Source organism: Perissodus microlepis, chromosome 7 (assembly GCF_051167445.1).
Source record: "Perissodus microlepis isolate ML-2025 ecotype Zambia chromosome 7, ASM5116744v1, whole genome shotgun sequence".
NCBI classification, from domain to species: Eukaryota; Metazoa; Chordata; class Actinopteri; order Cichliformes; family Cichlidae; genus Perissodus; species Perissodus microlepis.
Window position 1 is genome coordinate 16,055,577 of NC_140467.1, and position 16,926 is coordinate 16,072,502.

Sequence of the window (16,926 nt, forward strand, 5' to 3'; positions counted from 1 at the left end):
AAAACGCACGTAAACAAAAAGACAGCGGTACTTATAGCTAATTCTATCTACACACTTCCCACTCTGTTTTCCCGCAAGTGAAAAAAAAGTGTCCCTCTCACTCCTCCTCCTCACTAGAGGAGAAAGCAGGAGTGAAGCTGCGGCAGTCCTTTTTGGCGGCCTCCTCCAGGTCCTGTCCCCTGCAGTCACCATGCCAACCTATGTGAGGAGGAGGCTTAGCTGCGGGCCCAAAGAGACTTGATGAGGTCCTGTGATAATTAGCACCTCATTATGGAGCCCAGTGAATAGGCCAGCGGGCTCCAGGAGCCACAAGGGACAGAACAATGGAAAAAACACACACACACACAAGACAGAGGCTCACATCAAAGGGAAGCGCCCACTTTTTAGACCACGTAATAAAGAGGAGAAGGAAGATTGGGGAGGAAAATATTACTCTCCATTCATACCTAAAAATATAGCTCATAATCCCAGTTTTTAAGCTTCCGTGTGTGGGTGGTTGGGTGTATGTGTGTGTGTGCTTGTGTGTTAGGATCTCTGCGTCACTCCAATCTGAATTTTCCCCCCTCCGGAGGCCTTAGTTGCTCCTCAAATGCATGAAACATAGTCAGTCCTCCCACTCTCTCTCTCTCTCTCACACACACACACACACACACTCAGAGACAGAGAGAGACTTATGCATAAGCAAGTCACCATTTCAGTGTTGAACTTCAGTGAGAACCAGAGCCAGAGGGACCCTGGTTAAGCAACGTGTCCATCATCAGCATTCCTGTTCCTGTGTCTCACCATGTGTCTGTACCTCTGCTTGGCAGGAAGGCGCTAATCACACAGACATTACCATGCACATGCTGAGCCAGGTGAACCGTATTGCACTGCATCTGAGTTTAACCACGCACTGGGGTTCATTTCGGGTGTATTGTGTCAAACACTGAACATCCTTTAAATACTAATACATTGCTACTGTTTCACAAACTTAAACTTAAAAAACAAACAAACAGTAGTCTTGGCATATTGCAAAAGCAAAGCACGTAAAGTAAGCACTTATTCTGTTCTTCCCTCTTATCCGTGCAGTGTTTCCTGTACCTCTGACTGCCACACAAACCCCCCAAAAGCAGAATATTTTCACACCTATGATTAACAGTTGTCAAGCTGTTCTTTTCATCAGGCGCTTTTCCTGTTTCACTCAAACACACCTTTCGTGATTGTGCCCAGCGAGCTTAATGTTAACTTCATCAGTCCACTCCACTTCTTTTTCTAAAAGAATCTGGCTTAATCAGCTGTTGCTTTGCAGACGTCAGATTGTTGACGAGGTCGCAGGGATTGTTGATGATTCATCCATATATAGAATGTGTTTGTCCTATAAAGTTGCAATGTTTAACAGAGCACCACTCAACACTTCCTGGAGACTTTTTTCAGTGATATGTGGGGGCACGGGGGGTCCTTTCAAATGCCTTTTTCCTCCTTCCTTGTCCATGACATCTCAGGAAGAGGACATTGCGAGCTGCATTTTATTTGCTTAGCCTAATTTTCAGTTGCTCAGTGAGTTGTCATGGTAAGTAAGTGTTATCACAAGGTTTTAATTTACACTTTACCATTAGGTCCGGAAATGTTTGGACAGTGAGAAAATTGCAATTTTGTCTCTCTGTTCCAGCACAGTAGAATTTAAACGAATCAGTCAAGTGCACTTTCATCTTTAATTTGAGGTGCTGAAAAAAAGAATGTGTCATTGACTACTGAAGAAATCATTTGTATTTTTATTAAACAGGTTGAATTAAAAAAAAACAAAAAGGTCCCAAGGAGAGCAGGAACATTAGGAGTAGCCTAATTAACAGTTTTTGGTTCTGGGAAAAAAACAGAAAATGCATTGGTTGGTTTGACAGGATTAAAAGCCCCGGTCTGCTGAACAATGGTGGATAATCACAGATTTCTTTCTGTAGTAAAGAAAATCTCTCTCAGACCATTCAGCCAAGCAAAGAGCACTTACACTTTCACAAAAAAATAAGTGTCACATTAGACTTTACCAAAAAAAAAAAAAATAATACTTTGATGATCATTCACTGTGATGATGTGGCAGGAGACAAAATCATCTGGATGATTTCCACAGAGCTTCATGTTCATTCAAAGTTAAATGAATAAACAAAATCTGGTTGGAAAGAATATTTCAGAGGTATTGTAGCTTTACAGTGATGTGATTTTCTATCAGGCCTGATTGATATCACTGTAATGTGCTCATTCATTAAGCTGAAGGCATCTATGATCATCAGCCCCATGGGTGCTAAAATCCACACGGATGGGAGTCACACCGCTCATTTATGGAGAAGCATCTCACTGTACTCAAATGGCCTCCACAGTCAGCAGATCCCAATCCAATAGACCATCATTGGGATGTGGTGGAACAGGAGATTTGGATGCAGGAATAACTGCATCAGTTGTGTGATGCTGTGATTACAATATGAACCACAATCTCTGAGGAATGTTTCCAAAGAATTAACCCAAAAGAAGGGGCAACCTGGTGCTAGCCCAGTGTACCTAATAAAGTGTCCGGTGATTGTATAGGGTAAACTGTAACTTTCAGAACAGGGCACTACTTCTCCACACTGGTTTGAATATTACTGTTTCAATGAATCTTTGTAGTTTATATATTTGTTTGAAGTGATGGCTTTTTTCTTTCTTTTTCTTTTTGACTGAATCTATCATTTAGATTAAAGAAAAAAGAATAAACGTGTATAGTACTGCCATGCAGACTGTATAATGCTCTGCCCCGTTCTTGCCTACGTTCATGTCAAAAGTGCAGCACTACCACCCCCTAGTGGTGATGAAGGAGATAGTGTTTAGTAGAAGAGCCATGCAAATACTTGGACTGCTTGAATTAGGTTTATTTATCCCATAAGAAAATAAGATAATAAGAAATAAAAATCAGTATTATTAACAAGGACTGCACTGATACTTTTCCGCTGATATAAATATCTTACTCAGATGGCGTTTTACCGAACTTTGTTGTTTTATAACAGCAGTCCACATTTACAGAATGACACCAAATACAACAAAAATATCACAGTCACTCAACACCAATTGCATAAACAAGTTGATTTAAAAAGGTTTAATTTAACAGAAATGGTTAGACGAAGGCACATGATGCATAAAAATACAACTGATTGATCAGATAGTGCACCAGAGATGAAAACAGCATGTAAACCAGATTTTAGTTCTGCTTGTAAAACTTCCTTTAAACATGTCAAAACGGGAACAAACAAACAAACAAAACAAAACAAAAAAATCATACAGTCATTAAAACAGAAAGATGACGACAAATATAAACGCAAAGCTGATTATTGTGGCAGACAGACATTAAAAGTGGTCCACGGCTTCATGTGGAATTCTTGTAGGCAACGTTTACAAGACAAAATGAAATAACACAACTGTAAGTCCAAGAGAAAAAATATATAGGCTTGTAGTTTTTCACTGAGAGCTTTTCGCCTGCATCCTCTCTGCTGCGAGTAGTGAAGGCTTTTTTTGTTGGTTTTTTTGCTCTTTTAAGAAGGGAATTGCATTTTTCCTCAGAAAAAGGCATTGTATCACAGTATACCCCATCATCTCTCTGTCACATTATTAGTAAAAGTCCAACATGAAAGTGGAAGTAGGGGAAACAAAAAGCCTAAGACATTATTTACTGTATATACAGTGAACCAAGTGAGCGACTGTGCTGTGTGTCTATGCTAGAGAGCTGGTGTGTGCTGATATTACACTACTAGCATGCGCTAATGCAGATGGATTGATTTTTTTTTTGGCCCTTGAGAGAAGAGACAGCTGGTCTTGTCAGAGCTCAGCAGTGACTTCCGTGGTTATGGATCTCTCGTGCTAACATTAGTGTTGTTTTCCTTCCTTCCAGCTCCCTGTCACTGATGTAAAAACGCCCACTCCTAAAAGAATAATTGTTAAAAACAAACTGTGCTCTTGGAAATCAAATATATTGCACTTTAAAACAAGGCCAGACAACGTTTTAAAAAAAAGTAAGAAGAAAGAGAATGCATAAAAATAGGATGTCCAGTGTCGCTAATTTTTGTCTGCAGATTCTCCAGTGAAACAATTACTTTCACAATTAGAAAATATGGTCATTCATTCTCATGCAACCTGTTAATGTACCTTAAAACTAAGCCTGAGGACACTGAGGAACAACTTTGCAAAGTCTACCTACCAGCAGCAAAACCTCTTAAAAACCATATAACAGTTTATGTTTTGTGTAAACAAAATGTCTGCTAGCACATATTTAGCAATCAGAATATCAAATAAATGCAAATATTCCTAAATATGGAAGCGTTCCTCTTCAGTGGAATTAGAAATTCATAGGCGTGGACAACAAGACACGACAACTGAGGTCTTGTTTGAGTTTTTGAGTGTAGTTTGATTTATGTTAAAGTCAAGCTGAAGACAAACGAGAAAGAATAATTGCACATCTTTATCTTATTTATGGATTATTTACCTAAAACAGTAACTCAATAATAAAAACATCACTTTTCCTTCCCCCCTCTTGACTCAGGTAACTAGCAGAGTTTGCTGTTATGTAAATATAATTTGAATGTTATATGAAATAGTTAGTAACACACATTCAAGTTCTAGAGGAGAAAAAAATCAAAAGAGTTTCATTTCAGTCTGACTAAAAAAAGAGAGATCTGTGTAATTGCATGGCGACTACGTCTTCTGACGATTGTACAACCAATCCTCTCAGACTGTCCTCTCCTGACAACTTACAGCATCTGTGTTAATGATATTTTCAGTGTGTTTTCTTTCCTACTAAGCAGGCATCAATAACCTGTCTAAGGCATACTGTAAACGGTCCCAGTTCTTCCAAAATACAGTCAAAAAACAAATCCCCAGGCAGGTAGCTACCACATGATACCGGCTCCTCATCAGTGGAGCGGCAAACTTGGCAGCAGTGGAGACGCACACCAGGATGACGGTGATGATGGCCACCATGACGTTGATGCTCTTCCCCAGCAGGACTCGGGCGTCGTGGCTCTCGAGTTGGACCGTCTGCTGCTGCTGCTGCTGCTGGAGCTCCAGCTTGGACACGCGAGTCTGACACGACTCCAGGGCTTCCTGAGAAAGATGGGGAGAGGGTTTTTTATGGGTCAGACCGTCTCTCAACTTGCTAAAGGGCATTTCGCTGACCTTTAAACACTCAATTACCCAAATTCCTCTGAAAGAATTCTTCTGCATCAGCAGAGAGAGGCCGCTTGGACAGATGACAATGGCCATGTGCTGAGATATTACACACTTACAGGCATGGTGTATTTTTGCGATCCATCTTACGTGCTGCTTATGTGTGAAGCATCGCAACATAAGTAGATTCACCACTATTTACCTGTATGTCCCTGGCCCTTTCGTGAGCCTGGTAGGCCACCCTCTCCTCAATGCTGGCCAGCTCCTGCTTCAGATTTGCCATCTCATTCTGGTGAAGTTCTGTCAGGTCGTTCAGCTGGTCTTCCAAACGCTCATACCTGCCAGTCAACACAAGGGGATGGTTAATATTCATATCACTGCGGATTTTAAAGTGGTTAATGACACGTGTTATTAAGCTTATTGTTATCTCAAATTCTCCTAGAGTTATGCTTGTTTATTTTAGATGAACATTTTATATTGGTATGTCTGTTCTTATTAGGCCGGACGGTGTGTTATTTAACAATAATGAAATGCCAAGTTCTGTAATCGTACCTGTATCTCTCATCCTGCAGTGATTGGCTGATAATGCCATACTCTCTATCGAACTGTGCCTTTAACTCCTCTATATCCTCCTCCAGCTGATTCTGGGCATCTTTAATCTCCCTCACCTCCTCCAGGGTCAGGGCAAGTCTGCCCTGGTTGTCTTCCCCTGTTTGGTCCCCCTTAGCTTGGCTCTGACACGGCCCTGCAGACGCTCCTGCCCCTGCTGGGTTTCCATTATTGTCTGAAACAGAAGCGCTGCCTGAGGAGCACTCGTCATCACTGGGATACTTGGGTTTGCCCACTATAGAGGTGCTGTTACTCAGTCCCTTCACTTCAGTGTCAGTGGACAGTGGAGAAGAAGAGTCCAGAGTGGTTTTGAGGTGGGCAATGTTATCAGCGCTGCCAAACTTGTTCCTGATGAGGTTGGCGAACTCTCTGGGCTTGCTGAAGAAGAAAGGAGGAGACAGCGAAACACCTGGTCCAATGGTTTTAATCTTGTCCATGGTCGGGTGTCGGCCACTGCTTGTCATGTCCCTCAGCTGTCTGGGTGACTCCCGGGGTATGGTGCTGTGTTTAACAGAAGAAGAGCGAGCGGGAGGGCTTTGATAGTTTTCACTGTCTTTCATCTTTCGATGGTACTGTTCCAGCTTCTTTTGCATCTGGGCAATGTTCTGAGCTGACTTCTGGTTCTTTTTCTCAAACACCTGCTTGATGCGCCCCACCTGCTGCTTGTCCGCACTGTCCATGAGCTTCAGATACTCAGCTAAATTCTCATCTCGTGTCGTTTGCTCGATCTTTATCTGTTCTGTGACTTTCAGTATCTTTTGCTGGAGGCTGTCCAAGCACGAGCGACTACGCTGGACCTCAAAGCCGAGAGCAGGATAGGGACTTCCATCACTGAGCTCCAGATCCAAATTATTCTCTGAAGAACCCCGGCGCATTGACAGCGGGAGGCCTATAAAACTGCTCTCTCTACTCCGGTCCTACAAAAGAAGAAAATCAAAAATTAAGCTTAAACAAAGTCCTATAAAAATATATGAAATTTGGTACAGTCAAGTATCAGTCAATACCACAGCGCTGCTATTAAAAACAAGCTACTGGTCATCTCACAGTAGAATAAAGGATTTTTCCTTTCTTGGTTAAGAGACACTGGACTCATTTTGCACCACCTCCAAAATATATACACACATACATGCTAGTCACTAAAAGCAACCATCCAAAATTCAAAAAAGAAAAGTAAAACGCGCATCGTACCACACACACAAGGCACATAATCTACGGACACTCATCGCACAAATCCACTGTTTTCAATTGCAGTAGGTATCCTATAACTGTTTCATGCTTTTAAATGTAGATGACAGCATTTTACTGTAATTTACAAGAGATATATTTTTCAGTGTAAATAATGTATTAAACTGGTGCATTTACAGGAAGGACCTTTTACTACCTTTTACTCTGCTTAATAAAAAAAACAACCCACAGCATTCTGGGAAAGCAAATATTTTATCAAGACTTCCAACTAAAAAAGTCTGAATTCAAAAGGTAAGGTTTTTATTTTACCCTTTTTTAAGATCAGGGCCTGTTTTCTAGTTTTGGCCCCAATTTTAAATTTGATCATATTATTTTATTCGACAATAAAATTACATGTACACTTCCTGGGTATGAGTCTTTAATACAGAGGGTCTTTATCATTATCACAGAGACACAGCTATGCTAAACAACCAAAAAGTAGGTCAGCATTTTTAACTAAGCATTACAATCTACAGCTGCAGCTGTAAAGCAAAAGCACATGTGACCAACTGCTCATACTATGAATCCGATAATGTTTTCAGGCGCTCATTTGCTTCAAATTACTAGCTTAAATAATTGGGGTAAACATCATTATTTTCTTAGATACATACAAGAAAATACAATATTTCCACATAGTAATCTCTGGCTCGAGCACTATTCAGCATTTCACACTGTGAGGCCATCTGGGTGTGTCTATAATGCTCTTATTTGGAAAATCTGTTACATTTTAAGAGCCAGAATTTAATCCTGTTTGTTTATAATATAGAAAAAAAACAGTTGACAAAATTCATACAACTACTCTTAGTATGTGTGAAAGAAGTGGAGCATGTATATCTAATGTAGGTCAGTGATAATGTCACACAAAGGCGCAAGGCAGCAGAAAATCCCTATTCCAGACAATGTACCCTAGTTTTACAGTTAATAACCGTTTTTTGTGATTAAAGCTGAACGTTATGCTCACTTTTTGTACTCTGTTGTAGATTTGAGGAAGTAAGCATAATATATACAGGCTGAGTAAGCAAGATTGCATTTAGTAGGGAACTAGAAGACATCCCGTTATGAGGAAACTGTAGGAAAGCAGAGAAGCAAAAATTTAATCATGCTTCTGAGCTGCACTTTAAACAGCAGAAGTGTTGCTTAAAGTGTAAAAAAAAAACTGCAGCCCATCGGTGGCTCAACAAACCATTTCGTCTTGCAAGCTGATCACAGTGCAACACCCCTGTAGTGAAAGAGGGTGTAAGCTATTAAAGCCTTACACTAAGTGTTGTACAATAAGCACTATAGGCGGCACAAAACTGCACTAATCCTTAACAAATGTAACACCGCTAGTTAGTAAATAAACAGCTAACTCAAGCAGGCTCAATCTTACTTAGCATTTCAGCATCGCCACGTAATGGTCACTTATTGCAAGCTAAGTATCTTGACATCAGCAAATGCACCCACAGTTAACCACATAATGAAACTTCTCAACACATGACTCCCACGTGAACCTCGAGAGAAGGTTTACAGGATGATGTATGAGTACATGCCTGGTGCACACACTGAAAAACACTGCTCAGACTAAAACAAAAACACAGTCAGCGGGACCATCTCTCTGAATTCAGCTTAATTCAAGGTATCCAATTACACAGGTGAATAGGATTTACCTGCTGTTGGCTCTATGATGTCACACCAAACTAGCCACACTTGTTTAATAATGTGAAGGCAAGAATCTAATGACATGATTATTACTGCAACACACTGTGTTTGTACCACAGTGAACAAGCACAAACTGCTTCACGTATATTTGTAGCCATGCTTGTGGTCACGTTGATGCAGACTGTAATCAGTCTGCAGCCACTGAATGACATGCTGCATGATTTAGCACACATAACTATGACTCCAGGAATATATATCTACTGGTGTTGTAATGCCATCATCAGGCAACAAGGCAATTTTCCCCAATATTTAACCTAACTATCAACGCAACTAATAGCATGTTCAGTGCCTTGTTCTTAAAGGGAACTTCTGGCAGCAACTTTAGAAGTCCAAAAATAAAAATTATTTCCACACCAGGAAAAAAGACTTTTAATCAACTATCAGTTAATTAATTAAGCATTGATAATATGCAATCAAACATACAAAGTGAGGTTACGCTGTTGTTTTATTCATTGCTATTCATTCAAGGTATCCTATTACACAAGTAAATTCAGTTTACTTCCTGTAAACGGAGTATGAGGTCAGGTAAAGGAGGTAAATTCCATTTACCTGCTGCTGGCACTATGACTTCACGCTCAACTAGTCAAACTTGTTTGATAGCCTTATAAGTTAGGGAAGAACTGATTATTACTAGAAGAAGCTGGTGGTTACGTTGGTGCAGACTGCAATCCTCAGCAGCCACTGGATGAACTGTGACATAATTTACGCATATCTGTGATCCCAGGAATATGTATCGTGACTTTGTAATGCCATCATCGGGTCAAAAAGTCAACAATGCCACTAATGGCATGGTTAGTGACATGTTCCTCAAATGTGTTCTGTTCGGATTCTGCTTTCAAAGTCCAAAAAGTTACTTCCACCCCAGAAACAAGTATACTTTAATCCACAATCAGTGAACTAATCATGCTTTAATAATACACAAACAAAAACTTAAAGCTAAAGTTAAACTGTTGTTTTATTTATCATAATATAAGATTCAAGCTAGCCATGTTAGTATCAGACCATTTCACCCATCCTGGATGCTCCCCTTGAACTGAGCCCTCTAAGAAGGACACCACTGGGATAACATGATCAGCTCAAAAAACAAAAAAAAAACATGGTGGCAAACTGTGATGGCTGAGCTGACATTTGCTAATCCAACATCAGCAAATGTTGGAATGCTAACAGGCTCAGCTCATTGTGAAAACAGTAAAAATTACACTTGTTAAACATCATTATGAGCCTGTTGCAAAGGCAAAATCAGCATTAAGCTGCCATCATGGATTTAAACTAATCTCATTTATACACACACACACATATATAAATATATATATTTGTCTGTAATTTCACAGTATATTCTTCATTATGTGTAGTGTGTAACTGGAGAACAGCTCGCTTATTTCTACAAGCAAGCCAGGGTTTTTTTCAGCCTCTGTCCTCATCCTACTCTCACACTCTCTCTGGCATCTGTCCTTATTGAACACAGAAGTCTTTCTCTGCAGAGAAAAAAGCTTACTTTGTCATGTTCTACCTCTGCCCTGTCCAGGACTGAGCCACTGCATATGGAATCACTGGCCTGACGTAAAGCCAGACGAACCCTGCATCCAGTTGTGGTCTTGCCCCATCGGCTGTGAAGGCTCTAATTCTCCACCAAACAATTGGTTTCACATATAAACCGACCTTTTAGTCAAACATGATTTCCATACAGAACAATGAGAAACTTAATGATGCCTCGCTTAAGAGGAAGTGTAAAGTAAGCTGCTGTATTGCTCGCTCAAATTACCAAATCTTTTCAGTGTTCATATTACAGTCACAAAGAACTGCCTGTTCCACCAGACAGCTTAGACTGCATGCTATTTCTGCAGTGCTTGAACAAAGCTAGCTCCTCAGGCACTCTCCCACCACTAGCATTTACTTTGGAAATGTTCAATATTGTCCTCTGCACCATTAGGGGCTAAACACTGAGCACAGGGGTCTTACTCTGTTGCTTCAATGTGCTGAGATAACATAAATATGGAACAAGTGCAAAATAGATCAGATGGAAACCTGGCAACCACTGGTGAATCACTGCCGAGGCCTGCAGTAAGATTTATGTAAAGGGTATTGATAAAACTTCCACACTTGTACTGCACCTGAATTTCAAGCTTAAAAATGATAAAACAAGGAACTTTGTGATATAAACACAAGTGTCTTTTAACTGGATGAGGCCATAATCGTGAGAGCGACCTAAATAACATAAACCAGACATTTTTTACATTCTGGAAACCATCTGCAAGTATGACAGCTGGCAATTTCCTCACACGAGATTGATGAAATTGTATCATTTCAATTTAATAAGCACATCTGCACCACCACTGCTGCTGCTACTTAAGATTTCGAACCACTCTGAATAACCGCAGGAGCAATCTGAAGGTCTCTGCGGATGAGTGGTCCTGCTAAATGAAGTAGGCTCACGCTGATGAAAATGTCCTCCCCAAATCTGCTGAGGAGCTGCCCTACTTTTCACTCACTTTCTCCAAAAACATTTGCGCAGCCAGAGACCAGTGAGATCCCGGTTACATTTTTGATCCCCTCTAATCGTGCCTTTAAAATATGTTTTATCACTACAAATGAGGTGTGTTCTCACCCTAAATAAAGTCTTCGAGATGCTGTCTTTTGAATTAGCAAGCCAGGCAATACGCCCACTGGTGTTTTGACTCACAAATAGATTTTAGTGTGTCAGTAGAGCAGAAGAAGAAGAAAACAGAGAGCGGGAGACAAGGCAGAGAGAGAGAACTGAAACAGATATAAAAAGGACAGGAACAGAGGTTGCTCCCAAACAGAGCTCAGCAGCACACATCATCCCAATCATCATCATCATCTCCAACAGCAGGATCAGCAGGAGTCCTCCGTGCCCTCAGGGTGCCTCCTTCACAACTCAACCCTGCATGAGCCCCCTGTTCCCCCTCCCACGCTGTCCTACATAGCGCACAGAGTCTGTCCAGCACCATGACCCATTTAATAAGCCCTGACCTCGCTTGACAGCATAACATAAAGATCCATCTGCATTAGCCTCAATCTTAACCCAACAAGGAAACGCTGTGTGTTGTTAGGCCTGAGAAAACCCACTCAAAACTTAGCTACAGTTCGAGGGCAAAGTCGCTGCAGATGCTGCTTATCTTGCACTGAAGTGTACTCTCTCTTGGATCAATGATCTAGTTAGTGATTCAATTTTTCATGCAAAGGCAAGCCTCGCACTCATCTGCCCACTGCACCACCACGAGAAACAGACTGAGCAGCAATTCAGCATTTAAGTTCTGAGGAAGAGCAAGGGTGAGAGCTCACAAATTATTTAGAACTGGGTGGATATGCAGGCAATGTTTACTAAATTCTGAGTAGTATGGATAAAATAAATATTGGTTTAGATTGATTGAACGTGCAGCTGATTTCTTTTCATCTTGCTGAACCCACTGCCCCTTTCAGTTTGAGTGAACATTATTATAACCACAGACATTTTCTTATGCAAACACATTGTCCCCAATACCAGGAAGTAATGTTTGCTAGTACTCACAATCCCTTTTGCAATCTAGAGAAACCATCAGTTCACAGGGCCTGGTCATGCAAGTGCACAAGCACATTCAAATACAAGCACAGGTGTTTGCACCAGTTTGATGTAACTGGATCCAAATGACAAAACATTTGGTGTTTGGTGTGCTGTCACTGGCTCTTGGCACGCCCAAGTAAACACGCACAAACAAGGCAACGGAGCTGGCACACTTGAAGAGATGGAACAAAACCGTCCCTTCAGCCGAGAACAGAATCACAGAGGGGAAGAAGCCCTCGATGCTTATTGGTATTCCCTCCAGCTGATCCTCATGGATACAGACGCTCTCCCACTCAGGGCTCACACAGGGAAACAGGAAGAAAACCAGCGATATGGAGCGTGAGAGGGACAAGGAGCACATCTTTCATTTTAAAGAAACCTGACCCCGCGTCTCCCCCCTCCGCCCTCTCCTCTCATCTGCATCCCACAGCTGCGTATGTGGTCAAACTTTGATTGCTTTCTTTACTGAGGGGCCAAACTGTGCACCTTATTGGACTAAAAGGAATGGGGAAACTTGCAACAGAGTCTAAAGTCTTAAATTCCCTGAATGAATGATCCCCAGGGGGTCGGGGGAATTAATTGCTTAGGACATATTCACTATTATCTTAGAAGACAAGCTGCTCCAGGACTAAATCAATAGTCCATTAACACTTACTAGTGCCTGCTTGCCTCCAGTGACTGAGAGAGTATTGAGCGGGATTCAATTAAGATAAATACGCAGCTATATTCAAGTGACCAGAACCGTTGATGTAACGAGGCTGGCGAGGACTCGAACACTTCAAAAGATACTTTCGGCTGCTCCCTTATTCACGAGGTGTCACGGCAGGTAGCTCTGCATGTTTGGTTTGGCAGATTAATTTTTTTATAACACTGGTGCTCTTCCTGAAACAACACTAAAAGGATTCGTGTCTCCTCCCGGCATCGAACAGGAGATCTTTCATTAAAGCACTACATCACGGAGCCACTGAGGACTGAAGCACTTCTTTAGCCTTAAAAAAAACACACAGGACCTACTTTAAAAACTTTTATTTAAGGACTCTGGCATACAATGCACAGCATGTAAATATTATGCCGACGTGAAGGTCAATGTGCACCTTTTGCACGATAACACGCATGCGAGAATAGCATTACAGGTAAAGGGCACAGTTCACATATGGAGAGCTGGGTCACGGAGAAATGCCACAATCTCAGTAGAGCCACCACTCAGTAAGGGTTAAAGGCAGTCTCTGGAAGCCAGCCACGAAAAGCCAAGTTGCATCATTTTTGGCCTCTAACCCACTATATCTGCTGCACAATGGCTTTTTGAGAAACAAAACTGGAATGCCATTTACGGGCAACAAAATGAGGAAAAGCAAAACTACACAGCATTAATAAACCAGCTAACAGTCAGATGAGCTGATCCACTTTACTGTGTTAGCGATTATAACAAAACTGGTCTGACTGCTTATATAAGAATCCGGCTATAAAGTTATTCCGCATGATTCTTTCAAGCTGTACTCCAGGGGAGAAGTGACCGATTTCAATTACTTATACTCTTAATTCAGTTTAAATTCAGTCTATTAACAGGAACCTAAAAAAAAAGGGGGAAAAACCCGTAATAGCACTTTTTAGTGACTGGGTGTCAGATGTAAAGGTTCATACTGAAAATGAGAAACAGTTTGCTGCTTCATGCCACTTTACTGAAGCAGCGAGAGAATCACATGTTTTTATGTGTTAAAGTTTCTGGCTTTTAACAGATAACAGATCTGCCCCAGCCATTAGGGGACTTCTGACTCCTCGTGTGGTTTTCCCCCTAACCACCCAGTTTTAGTTAGCTACTTTTGTCAAGTTTCTTTCAGCTAAAAGACTTGTCATGGGACTTGAGTTAAGTGCCATTCTGATACTGTGTACTCTTAAGATTTTGAGGATATAAGCATATAAATAAAAACTTGCTTTTTTCCTTACTTTCATGAAATTGTGATATGAGTCATCGGGAGATTTTGTGATATAATCCTCCTTACACTTCATCTACATCTGAAATCCTAACTTATGTGGTCGCTGACCACAAAGAAAACTCAACTGCGCTATCAAAAGAATATATTATGGTATAGTTTCCTTTAAATATCTGCTGTTATCGCTTTAATATAGATGAGCTGGGATCCTCATATGGTTGTGAAATAGTAAATAAATCCAATCAGAATAGGTGGCTCTGAACAAGCAAATATTTGATACAGTGTTTGTGTGTTTGCGTGATTAAGGTTTGTATTTGAACAACACCATAGCTGTTTTTACAAAGACCGATTCGGCAAAAATATTCCCTGGTGGAGAAAGTCAGTAAGCAAGCCGTTCGGCTGAGAAACTTGTATTGTCCCCTGTAGAGGAACCGACTTCTTGTAGGTGCTTTGCATAGTTTCTTATCAGTCTCTGACACCAGCTTCCTGGGAGAATTAGCAGTGAGTGCGCATATTACATGTTAAATATTCGGTACTTACTTTAGATTTTTTCTTTAAAGTGAACATCTTTCCAAGAAAGAATTGATGATCTTTTATATTTACGAGCAATCATCATGACAGACTTGCAAAGGGAACAGCAGGCACTGATTCTAATTGATTTGAAAGTCGAATAAATGCGGGGAGCGTATTTACCTTTTCTGTGTGACTGACCTGCTTTTTATTTTCTTAAATTGGGAGAAATCACTAGAAAATATTGATTTTATGTATCACTTGATTGAGTATATCTCTTTGATTGTTTAAAAGACAGTAAGCTGTTTACGTGTCCAAATATGTTTGTTTTTTGTTTTTAAGTTAACCCTTTCCATGGGTTCTACTTACTACTTTTTCACAGCTGTGCATGTCAGTAAGGTGGGGATGGATGAGAGTTTATGTTTTTTTACCCTTTAAAAACTAGGTTATGAATTGAGTCACTGAGCACAAACACAGAAGCACCTGTAAGACGCAGCGCAGTACAGTAGCTTATAACAAACACACTACCTAAGCTATTAAGTTTCCGCTCAGACTATTAGTTCTGCTGATAGCAAAACTGATAATCCAGCCAATTTTCTTAGAAACAATGGGGAAAAATGACCAGCTCATAATTTACTTTCCAACAATACCTTTCATAAACTTGTTCGCAACTTAAAGCTGGTCCTCATACCAGCTGGCCTTACTGAACATTTACCCAATATTGGCCTAGGCTGACTCACATATCGGGCAGACTCCACACCTAGGAGCAACACAGCAGGATCACAAACCATGGCCTCGAAAATAAACAAATGCATGGGATATGTATTAAGGAGTCACGTGTTTGTTTGGTTTAATATGTTTGCATGTTTCCACTAAACTTACCACCCTTGTGTTTAGAAACCATATTTAGGAGTGGTGGGCGTGTGTCTCTAAGAATCAATAAAACTTTTCAGATTATTATTAAACCATAGGATCAACCGCTTTCGGTAGCCCGGAGTTCACAGCCTTGGAGTCCCTTCACATCCTCATGAAGACATGCCCTTTTCTACAGTATCTGTATGAGAGCGGCTCACTGAAAGCTCTTTGTTCGGGGAAACACGCAGCTTTAAAAGCGGCGCAGCTGTCGGTTTCACATGACGTGGAGCTCGAGAGGCAACAATGCATCGCTGGTACAGTACGGGTCCTGCCGTTCATCACACAACAATGCTGCAAAAACAGTCATTCACACACTCACCATCCGGCTGCTGCTCGTGCTGCTGCTGAGGTATTTCTCGACTTCGGACAAACTTCGCACGGACACGTTTGCGCTGGGCATAATAACCTCCAGTTAGTGGCCAGTCAGGAGCTGGTGGGTCGTCACTTCGGTGTCAGGACTAGTTTACAACTGTCGCCTAAACTCGTATCCATGTTTAGCCCCCCTTTTTTGCTCTCTCTCTCACTCCCTTACTCACTCACTCACCCGTGCACTGGCTGCTCCCTTCAACAAAACTGCGCGTGAACCTAAACCCCGCCCACTCGTCTCTCTGAAGGGTGGCTCAGCTGAAAGAGGAGGGGTTAACTCTTTAAACACGCGTACCTGCCTGCTGAAGATAACACAGCCTTGAAACTCTTTTTCTCTCTTACTCTCTATTACCACAACAATTTAAGGTACTGTAGTTAGAAATATGCGCATTAAATACGGTTTTAGATATATTATAAATGGAGGTATCTCGTTTTGGAAAGCAAAAGTAGATAATAACTTATGAATATTTAAACCACTTAGCCTACATTTGTTATTAAAGGGGGGGAAAGGCATTATAAGCAGCCAATCTAGTTATCATCGATTGAACTCTTGAGAGCATTTGCTAGAGTAAAAGCTGAAGGACTGTGGTTTAAAATTACTGTTGCAAATATCAGTTTAAAAGCTCATTTGTTGTTCTTGAAGTATCAAAGTGCACATCCTGAATTGGGTTCTACTTACCCTACAGAGCATTACCTCGGTCATTCAGTCAGCTGAATAATGCATACATTTTCTGAAGGACTGAGTTTTTAAATTTAGTAAAGTGTGAAAGGGAGGGTTTACAAGATGTGTGGTTTGGAGGTGGCAGCACTGACTGAAAGATAGAAGGACGAGTTGGAGACTGTGGTTTGAGGACGAAGTTAAGGAGGCACACTTGGCTGACTTGGTTCAGACATGTGCAGAGGAGGGAGAGTGACTATATTGGACAAAGGATGTCCAATATAGTATATGGAGGG

General features: G+C 41.1%; 1 protein-coding gene across 1 annotated transcript; it reads right to left on the minus strand.

The window, feature by feature from the left end:
• Window positions 1-3,082: 3,082 nt before the first annotated feature.
• On the minus strand, window positions 3,083-16,187 carry LOC146382846 (transmembrane and coiled-coil domain protein 3-like). Its single transcript, XM_084933806.1, has 4 exons — window positions 15,926-16,187; window positions 5,710-6,683; window positions 5,360-5,495; window positions 3,083-5,094 (listed from the first exon to the last, which is right to left on the minus strand). Exons 1-4 carry the CDS (start codon window positions 16,004-16,006, stop codon window positions 4,789-4,791), a joined length of 1,497 nt encoding a protein of 498 aa, XP_084789932.1. The 5' UTR covers window positions 16,007-16,187; the 3' UTR covers window positions 3,083-4,788.
• Between the last annotated feature and the right edge of the window lie 739 nt (window positions 16,188-16,926).

What these genes read in the sequence shown, in the direction of transcription:
- LOC146382846 (XM_084933806.1), bottom strand. Translation starts at nt 16,006, where the DNA reads ATGCCCAGCGCAAACGTGTCCGTGCGAAGTTTGTCCGAAGTCGAGAAA. An exon ending in GCACGAGCAGCAGCCGGATG is followed by an intron (nt 6,684 to 15,925) that starts GTGAGTGTGTGA and finishes CTTCTTTTGTAG; the next exon opens with GACCGGAGTAGAGAGAGCAG. An exon ending in CTGCAGGATGAGAGATACAG is followed by an intron (nt 5,496 to 5,709) that starts GTACGATTACAG and finishes GTTGACTGGCAG; the next exon opens with GTATGAGCGTTTGGAAGACC.